This window comes from Mandrillus leucophaeus, unplaced genomic scaffold (genome assembly GCF_000951045.1).
Source record: "Mandrillus leucophaeus isolate KB7577 unplaced genomic scaffold, Mleu.le_1.0 Scaffold110, whole genome shotgun sequence".
NCBI lineage: Eukaryota > Metazoa > Chordata > Mammalia > Primates > Cercopithecidae > Mandrillus > Mandrillus leucophaeus.
Genome location: NW_012099210.1, coordinates 3374469 through 3385129, shown reverse-complemented (window position 1 = coordinate 3385129; position 10661 = coordinate 3374469). Strand labels below are relative to the sequence as shown.

Genomic DNA, 10661 nt, shown 5'->3' with positions numbered 1-10661 from the left:
TTGTTAACATGCATATTTCTACTAACAGTTGATTCAAGGTATTCTAGTATTTTTCTATCATCCTCAAGATGATATCTTCAAAATTCTTTCAGCTTCTTCCCACTTACAAATTCCAAAGCCACTTCGGCATTTTTAGGTGTTCATTAAGGCAGCATTTCACTTCCAGATACTAAAATCTGTAATAGTTTTTTAAAATCGTTGTTTATAAAAATTATCTCAAATTTAGCAGCTTAAAACAACACTCACTTGCTAGCTCAGAATTCTGTAAACCAGAAGTCTAGCACGGTGTGATTGGGCTCTCTGCTTACGTTATTACCAGGCTGAAATCAAGGTGTTGGCAAAACTGAGTTCTCATCTGGAGAAAAAAATCTGCTTCCAATCCCATTCATAAAAATCCAGTTCTTTATGGCTATGGGCCTGTAGGCTGTAGGTCCCATTTCCTTGCTGGCTGTCAGCCTGGGCTACCCTCAGCTCCTTGAGGCCACCACATTCCTTGCCATGTGACTCCATCAATGGTGGTCACATCCTTCTCATGTTTCAAGTCTCTGACCACCCCACTCTGCGACCACTCTGCCTTTAAAGGGCTCATGTGATTAGGTCAAGACCACTCAGATAATTTTAAGGTCTTCTGTGCCATATAATCTGACCCAATCATGGGAGTAAAATCCACAGTATTTATGGTCTGGGTGATTATACAGGACATGTCTGGAGGGTAGGCAGGGGATCCTATTGCCCATCTTAGAAACCTATTTATTTTGGTGTTATTCATTGACCCCTTTAAATTCAACAATCCTGAAAAAGCAGAGTTTAAAACCTGGGAATTTTTAAAAAAATTATTCTTCTGTGCTCACCTTTTTTCCTACTCTTAGCTCTTTAGATCAGTATACTATTAGATTAAAAGACACTGGAGAAGAGATTTTATAATACCATGATTCATTGCCCTGATAAGAACCTACAAATTCCCACACCGGGAGAATCGCTCAGATCTGAACTGGGGAGGTACTCTGAATTCTCTCCTGTGCAAGAGCTTCCGGAGTCTTCTGAAATAAGAATGGTGACAGTCCTCTAACCTGCATTCTGTTTATGATAGTGTACTGGTTTTTGTTTTAGATTATTTCTCCTCTTCTTGGTTCTCTGCAGGAAGCATGTAATTTGGGTACTATGAGATCCCCTGAGGGCGTGGGGGAATACTCAAGTACCAATGCTCTAGCAAAGCCATGCCTTTTGGTATTTACTGGTATGATGTTACAAGAAGTTGAGAATTCACAAAGTGACAGATCCCTCCCCAGAAAGATCTCTAAGGTAAGGCTGAAGGTCACATCAGAGGTATCCTGATATCCTTGAAAATGCTCCCCACCCCTCAATTGTACAAAGTGGCTGGTGTGCAGATTAGGAGTTGGCTAAATTAGAATTTTGAAATGCTAGACGAAGGGGGAGATATGTCTTCTTTTTATGTGAGTCTTGCTTAACATCTCCATTTTGGAAGTGAGGCTAGAATCCTTGTGGTGGATTCTGTGGAACTCTAGATGTTGTTGCATCGCACAGCAACAACATATCCTAAACCTCAATAATGCAGAGAATTTTTTCTGTGATTTAAGCTACACAAAGAGCCACATCTAGAGAAAGGGTGGTATGGGAGCCAATATTATATGAGGTCCATCTAGCATGGAAATTGTGTTTCTTACAATAGCTCCCAGGGATCATTTATAGAGAGGCATTATCTTTTGATTTTATCATGACAGCAATTTCAGAAATAGAGAGATGCTCCTGAAAAACATCAATATCATCTAACAACTTAGGAATCAAAACTTTCTTTGAGTCTTAAGATAAAACCATGAAAACTATAACTATTATATTCAGCTTGAGTTTTAAAGCATAGAAGAAAAAGTGATTTAAGGAGCTGGGCATCTAAGGGTAAAATTAGCATTGAATACAAACCAAAATATTATTCCAGTAAATTGGTCATAACAGACAAATTGCTGGAAAGAAGAATTAGGAGGAAGATTATCTCTTGTTCAGAAATTGTATGGTGGAGTTTTCACATGGCACAGTTTCTCTGCCTCTACTGCCAGTCTCTGAGGAGAAGGGAAAGCCAGGTAGATGAGACAGCAGATGGGGGAAAAACAGAGCACCATCTACCAAAGCAACACCTCTCATGACAGCAGGGAGCTGCTGGTGGAATTTTCTGCCAAGCTACTGTTAAAAGCTGAAGAACCAAAATGTGTCTCCAACAGATAAAATAGTTAAAACAAAGATCATCTAGGTTTGTGGTGAGTATATGTAAAGACAGCTAGAACTTCTGGTCAGTATCTCTGAGTTGACATGGAAATCTCCTTTCCTACCTCAAACACGTAGAAATGCTGGACAAACTATAACACAACTACACACACACACACACACACACACACAGACACACACACTGCCCCAGTGTCAAAAATAAAGATGGAACCTAAAGTCAGAGCAGTCAGAGAGAGCTGAAGAAAAAGGACTTGAGGAAAACTGGGACCCAGAATAGGTCTGCATAGCGGTGGCCGGGCCTTTAACATTTGTCATGGGACCTGTGCTCACAGGAGCTGGAATCAAGCTACTTAAAAATAGCACAAACTCACATAGGACTTGTCCAGACACAAAATCGGGACTAGATACACCATAATCACTCTCTGCAAAAGTTCCAGGGAGACCAGAGAAGAAAAGGGATCAAGTGCAGAACCCCAGACCAGTGCTGTGCACTAGCCCTAAATCAGATGCACTCTAGGCTCACGGCATAGTGTCCCAAGTCCAGAAACTGATACGAAAATTATTCCCAGGCCAAAGGGTAAAGTGCATATGACCCTCAACAGAGACACACATAAGAGCCACCTGTAGAGATGCACTTGCTAGCAGGTCACAGTTCATGAAGAGAAGCATAATTCATAAGAAACAGTTTGATAACCTTGATTACTTGATCATTTTAAATTTCCGTGACACTATAGATACTATAGGCAAAATTAAAAGGCAAACCACCAATGGGTGAAAATATATGCAACCCATATAGCTATAAAAAGAAATAGAATCTAGAATTTATAAAGAGCTTTTACATATTAATTTTAAAAATGGATTTTAAAAGTATGAAGAAGTGAGTTACAGAGAAAGAAAACTCTCCAGTAAACATGAAAGATTTTCAACCTCACAAATGATCATGGAAATACCAATTAAAATATTGATAAGATACTTTTCAAATTTACCAGATTGACAAAAGTCAAAAAGCAAAGTTGTAGTATTTTATAAACCACCCCCCAAAATCTTATAAAGTTGAAAGTATATGAATCTACAACATAGTTATTCCCCTTCTAGGTGCACCCTAGTGAAAGCCTGAATACATGCATCAGTACAAGCTGGCTGCTGCAGCACAGCCTATAAGAACAAAACGTTGGAAACTTAAATATCAACCACCAAAGAGAATGGATAAACACTAGCTCACTTCTACTATGGAACACTGTAGCAATTAAAAGGCTGGGCGTGGTGGTTCACGCCTGTTATCCCAGCACTTTGGGAAGCTGAGGCAGGCAGATCATCTGAGGTTGGGAGTTCGAGACCAGCCTGATCAACATAGTGAATCCCCGTCTCTACTAAAAACACAAAAATTAGCCAGGTATAGTGGCAGGCGCCTCAAATCCCAGCTACTCAGGAGGCTGAGGCAACAGAATCTCTTGAATCCTGGAGGCAGAAGTTGCAGTGAGCCGAGATCACGCCATTGTACTCTAGCCTGGGCGACAGAGCGAGACACCATCTCAAAAAAAAAAAAAAAAAAAAAAGGAGTGAACTAGGCCTATGTGTATTACTAACACAGGTATTTTTTTTTTTCTTTTTAATTTTACTTTAAGTTCTGGGATACATGTGCAGGACCTGCAGGTTTGTTACATAGGTATACGTGTGCCATGGTGGTTTGCTGCACCCATCAACCCCTCATCTAGGTTTTAAGCCCTGCATACATTAGGTATTTGTCCTAATGCTCTCCCTCCCCCACACAGACATATTTTTAAAACACTGCAGAATGACACAGCATGATAGTGTTCATGAAAAAATTAAAGTCACAAATTACATGTCAAAATATCTTAAAATCTATATATGGCCTGGAAAGATAGAAGTAAAATTCCTGATCATGATTGTCTCTGTGTAGGAAAGAAGGGAAATGGTACTGAGGAAGGTCTCAAAAGAGGATTTCAACTTTATCTGTAATATACTCTCCTTTATTTAAATTTTAAAACTCTGAAACAAAATGAAAAATGTTAACATTTTAATGCTAGCCAATGTGTGCTAATGTCTATAACATATCAATCTCTATTTTAAAAATAATTTTCTAAATGAAAAAGTATGTTTTAAATAAAATAAGTCATATGCCTTGGTCCTACACAATTGCTAGGGTTTGACCACAAATTTGGCTTAGTTTCCCAAAACATTGTAATGTCCTCTATACTCTATATAAATAGGACAACAAATTTGATAAGGCACTTCTTATAATATCTTTTATTATAAAGGGCAGGACACTTTATACATGTAACATCCTGCAGGAAGCTTAGCAAAATGCAACTAGGGACGAAAAAATGCATTCTAGGCATGGAGGTTTTCATGTTTTTTCAACATGTGCTACTTTAATGCTCATAGGTATAGATCTCATCTTGCATTCTAAGATAAGGAGAGGATATTTAATTTACACACATAACTAATGATACTGAAATTCTCCTCAGCCTTCATCTTTTCAGGCCTAAGTGTCCTTGTTTTAAGCTGCATTTAGGTTAGCCCTTTGGGTGCCTCAGCCATTAAAACAGCTTAATTCTTCCTTCCGTTACTCTGTTCGGTTTTTGTTGTAGTGTTTATGAGGCAATTGTCAGCCCCATCTGCAAGCTCAGGAAGCTCTCTCTCTCATCTTTTAAATGCCTTTCTCTCACTTCCAGAAATCTTACAAACTAGTGATGTCTCCCCATCCTCTCCTGTGTAGCCATGCCAGTTCCTCAACCCAAACTGAACTCGCACAATTAATTGTACCAACTCCATTCTCAATACTTGAGTTATTTGATTTAAATGGCTTTACCTGTTTTTGTAAACCCCCAGTAAATGAAACTGTTTCCAAATCTCTTCATATGACATTTAAGTTGACACCGCATGCAAACAAGTGCCTACAAATATAATACCTTTTGTGGTCATGCTAATTCACAGTGAGAAAATGCTTCGAGGGCCCAGGTAGAGGGATATGCTTTTCACATGCTGTACTTCCATATGAGTAAATAATTGGTAAGTTCCCCCACTCCAGAGATACATAGCTCACTTACATTATTTGAAACATGATCAATACTTATGAGTTTTGGAGGTACATGTAATTATTCCCTTTAATCATCAACTCTCTTGATAGGGACTTGATAAAATCACCCTATTTACTTCCTTAGAAGCAGAAATCAAATTCATTTTTGAATTAAAATAAGCACTGTGAAGTCTATCTTCTTAGCAGCTGACTTTGTCAAATGATCATATAACTTCTATGTATGCTGTTTTCCACACATGCTGCCTCTACACCAATTTGCTGATTTAAAGTCACAAAACAAATCAATAACAATGACAACTGAAGTCTAATAAAATGTGGAAAAACTGGCTTATAGCTTTAAGATACATAGTTCCTTTACCCCTACATATACAACTTGGAAGGAACAACTTCTAGGCATGAGCTTCTTTGACTTAGTTGGTTCACATAGTGCAAAATGTCAACTATGTTCACAAAAAGGAAAAGTTTGTCCACCAATGACCATAAATTAATTAATCATTCTTAGCACTGTAAGCAGCTTTTCCAAAGAAAAGAGTTTTTTACACCATATAGATCAAATCAAAACAGGTGTGTAGGTTAAGGCCATTTCCTTTTACTCTGCTGATCACAAATTAATTGCCTTTTTGAGAATTATTTCTACAGAGGCTAGCCACACCATTTAAAAAATGGTTAATATATCTGATTAAATGTGTAACAAAAATATTTTTATGGCAAATTTCATAATTTTTGTTGTGGGAAAAAACATAAATGCCTAAATAAGTATCTCATACATATATTTAAAACAAAAACAACCCTTAAGTGTATTCTATCTTCCATGGAGAATCAACAATCATTTCTTTTGGTGTATAGTTTTAAGATTATGCAACAAATGTTTACTCAAAAGAGGAATGAGGAATTTGTGTTAGTAATCGAGAAACAAAACCATCTAATACATAGCCAAGAAGTAAACTCTTTAAAGGGCATTTTGACTTTCCATGAATTGCACTGCCTCTAGTATAATATATTCTACCAACAAGGATGTTTTTGGCAATTATTTACCACATTGCCATCAACCAAGACACTATCTCAGCACCCTCTCATTTTTTGCCACGTCCCTACTTATTACAGGATTTAACAACCTTCACAAACCTTGTTTTTTTGTTGTTGCTGTTTTGTTTTTTAACCTACAGCACCTCTTCTAATCACAGGTACCTGTGCTCACACAAATCAACAAAGTGGGTTCTCCTCTATGTCAACAAATCTTTGAAGCTCAAATAAACTTTTCATTAGAAGCAACATTCCACTAGATCTTTATGAATGTTCTCAGAACTGCTTAAGAGAATTTCATGCCAAACATCAAGACCAAAAAACTCAATCAGGCCAGTAAGCATTCATTCACACATTCATATTGACAATAGATTTTATACTTTTTTTTTCTTCTCTGCCCTTTGCAACAATTCCTTCTTCTTCCACAATTTCTCTTTCTCCTCCTCCTTTTCCCTTCTTCTGGCAGAAATTTCCATTTCCAGTCTTGCTACCTCTTCCTGGTGGGCTCGCCATTGAAGAACCTGAAATAAATAGAAAAACTTCATTCCAGTAACTATGCATATTGAAGTTATTTCACAGGTCATAATAAGACTAGGCTCTATATAAAGCAGATGTCAATTTTTTTCCCCAAATAAACGTTTAAATTCTATGTGCACATGACTGCGTGACATATCTGTGAAACGTGTGTGTGTGTGTGGGTTAAAAGGAAAAAGCAACTTTAAAATCATGTCATTCAGGAATTCTTCACCTGGATTCATGGAGTGGGGTTCCTAAAGAATCTATGATTTAACTCCAAAGAATCTGTATATTCCCACAAATAGTAAGTAAAAATTTCTGGTTTTGCCCATTTTTTTTTTCCAGAGGTTAAACAACTTTCAAAAATTCTCAATCCTAAAATGCTTAAAAGTTTAAGAATCTCTGCTATATTTCAGCTTTCTTGTTTTATAAGAATGGAAAGCAGGCCTGAGTTAAGATGAAAAACCATTGTAAGACACTTAGAACCACTTTCTGGGTACCGGTATGTGTTATTGGTAAAAGTATACTTGCTATAGCCTTTCTGTTGGGTATTAGGTTATATGTAAATATGTGTCACAATATAAAAAATGCATAGCCTTGATCCACAACCCTATTTCCAGAATATTATTTAAAGAAGACAATTAACTGGACAAGTGCACAAAAATGTACCCACAGGAGTGTGCACTACAGTGCTGTTTAAAACAGAAAAATCGAAAAAGTCTAAAGTCTGGCAAGGAGATGGCTTAAATCAATTATGGTACTTTTATACAATGACTGCCATTAAAAGAGGATGCCATAACTCCATACTCATTGAAATAGAAAATATCCACAATATATTATTAGATGCAGAAAAGCAGATACAAAGCCACATTTGCAGTATGATCTCATTAATGTAAAATATCAACTATGTATCTATGCATAGAAAGAGATTTGGAAGGGGACTTACCAAATAACAATATTGGTTATCTCTGAATAGAATCATTTCCTGGGATTTAAAAAAATTATTCTTTAAACCTTTCTGTGCTGGGTGACATTTTTTCAATAAGCATTTATTATCCTTGTAAGCAGGAAACCAATGAAACTAATGAAATAAAAACAAATACTTACTGATCCATGTATATATCTGGCTAAGGAAGCAGACAGCAGGGAAATGTAGAGGTATGCAAAATTCTTTTTATATTAGCATTCCCAATTAAATACTTCATTTCTTACACATTTCATGTAAACATCATTTATTAATGGTAATATATATGATGAAAATTAAATAAAATAATGTCATACAAATACAATTAAAGTGAGTCTAAACAATTAAGTTCATTTTGCAAAATTTTCATTTTCTAAAGTAATATTTTGCCTTGTTTATCAAAATAACCCAGGAAATTTCTACTCCTAGTTTTTAAACATCATTCAGTTTAGTCCACTTACTGCTTATCCTGTCCATCATATTGACCTTTTTCTTGGGAACCCCATTCCTAGAATACATCATCCCTGCTTCTGTCCTGATCTGCTTTCAAACCTTTCCTTTCCGTAATTTATCTTCCATCTTTCACTTGCTACAATTAAAATCAGTGTTCTGTCATCCCATCAAATATTACTAGTGATCTCCCCCTGAAATGCCCAAAAGATAGTTCTCTGTTCTCCATTCCTTGACCTCATGGTGATAGTTGACCCTGTTGACTATTGCTTCATGCTTAAAACTCTTTCCTGCCCCAGGTCATGATATTTCTCTCCCTTGTTTCTCTACCAACAGATACTGCTCTCTTCTTCCTGTTTCCTGTGTCTACCTTATAATCCCAACCCTACATTATCCTCTCATTAACCTCCAACCTCTCTATCTATGTTCATTATCTGATGTGCTCATCCCCTTCTAGGAGTTCATTCTATGTTTCTGACCACAAAATTTATATTATCTGCTCTATCTTTTTGTCTGCAATTCAATCCTATATTAACAAATTCTTTAAGACTTAGCTATTTGTATGTGCACTTAAAATCCAACACTTCCAAAATTAAATTCAACATCTTTAACTTTGCCACAGCTTCACATCAAACCCTGTGCACCTGCTTCTCCTTTCCAAATATCCTGGTTTGGTCTGTGGAACCACAAGTCACCATGTAGTTTGGATTTTTTTATTACTATGTATACACATCAACATGACTGTCTCTTTACATTTTATATCTGACTTGGAAGCTCATAAATTTCTTAAGCTCAGATGAATTTTTATTTATGACAAACTAATTCCAAACCATTGAGCTTGGTTGTAGTTCCCTAGTCCATCCAAAGTCTTTCTGCCAAAAGTGTTTAGAACAAGATCAGAAAGTTCAAAAGGATGATGTCAACTGATCAATATAGAATCTAAATAATTTAGTTTTCTCACTACCAACAAATGCCCCCCTTTGATGTTGCTAATACGTAATCTCTAAGTAGTGTTCTTCCTCTGCCTTCCCTTATATGGCCATTCCTATTCTTAGCTCATGGAGTGACTCAAAGCACCCCCTGCTTGCAATTCCCTCAGATTTCCCCTTCTTCATAAAATACTCATGGTCCACATCTTCCTTGAAACATTCTACTGCCCATGCTTATCTCTCTTGTCTTATTTCACTGACCATACCATAACGGCTCTCTGAGTATGTTGGATATATTGTTGGTTTCCACTTAGAGCACAGTCCATGCATTTGCCTTCCCCTTATACTGCCTAGCAGAGTATTGGTGCATCATAGGTGCTCAATAATTAAATTTTATTCAATCCATCAAAATGAATATTTTAAATGAAGCCGGATAAATAAGAAAAAATGTTAGTATTAGAATATACCACTTTGCAACAACTGCTGTAATAATGGATCCTAGTTAATGATCATCAATGGCTGCTAAAAACTTCATATCAACAATTAATGGAAAACTTTATAATGAATGGATCAAGCTGGAAACAAACACATGGAATAATCTTAACATCACAGAGGAACAAGCAGACATTGTTCCTTCTTATGGAAGCATACAGCATTCCCATGAATTATTCTCGCCAAAAAATAAAATAGAATCTGATCAAAGCCCTAGACCTACCTATCAGGTTACAGGAAATTCAGCCAACAGGGAAACACATTATGCAATAGTATGTCGGAACACAATCCACAAAATTAAAAGTTGTGAACACTCAAAGAACTTTAACAAATTACAAGGAAAAAATGAGGGAAGAACTATGAATTGAAAGAGATTTAATAAACATATTAGCCAAATACAATATGTGGTTTATATTTGGATTCTGATGTAAATAAACCAATGTAAAAAGAAATTATGAGATAATTAGAGCTATTTCAATACTGATTAGTTAGCTGATGCTATTGGTTAGTTGATGCTAGTAAGGAAATATTGTTAAAGTTTTTAGGTATGATAATAGTATGGTTATGTTTTATAACTTTAGAGATATAGACTTTAATTTTAAAGCTAGATACTTAATACTAACAAATTACATGGTGCTTGTGATTCTTACTATTATTTCAAGGGGCGGGAGGGAGTAGGTAAGAATATAGATAAAACAAATGTGACTAATGAATGGATAATGGTTGAAGTCAGGTGATGATAGACTTTTATAGGTTTTAAAAATTTTCCATACTAAAAAAGTATTGAAAAACAAAATAAACTGTAAAATATAATGCATATGCAAAGAGATTTATATAACAAAATACTGTAGTCTCAAGGTTCTGAGGCAGGGCCGAGACGGGCGGATCACGAGGTCAAGAGATCGAGACCATCCTGGCTAACACGGTGAAACCCCGTCTCTACTAAAAAATACAAAAAACTAGCCGGGCGAGGTGGTGGGCGCCTGTA

General features: G+C 36.3%; 1 protein-coding gene across 3 annotated transcripts in view; it reads right to left on the bottom strand.

Moving 5' to 3' along the window:
• Positions 1–10661, bottom strand: part of CCDC148 (coiled-coil domain containing 148) — a 328544-nt gene that overhangs the window by 91472 nt on the left and 226411 nt on the right. For all 3 annotated transcript variants that reach the window (XM_011991765.1, XM_011991774.1, XM_011991756.1), the window contains one exon: positions 6703–6843. In XM_011991765.1, the coding sequence (XP_011847155.1) occupies positions 6703–6843 (141 nt within the window). The remainder of the gene's footprint in view (positions 1–6702; positions 6844–10661) is intronic.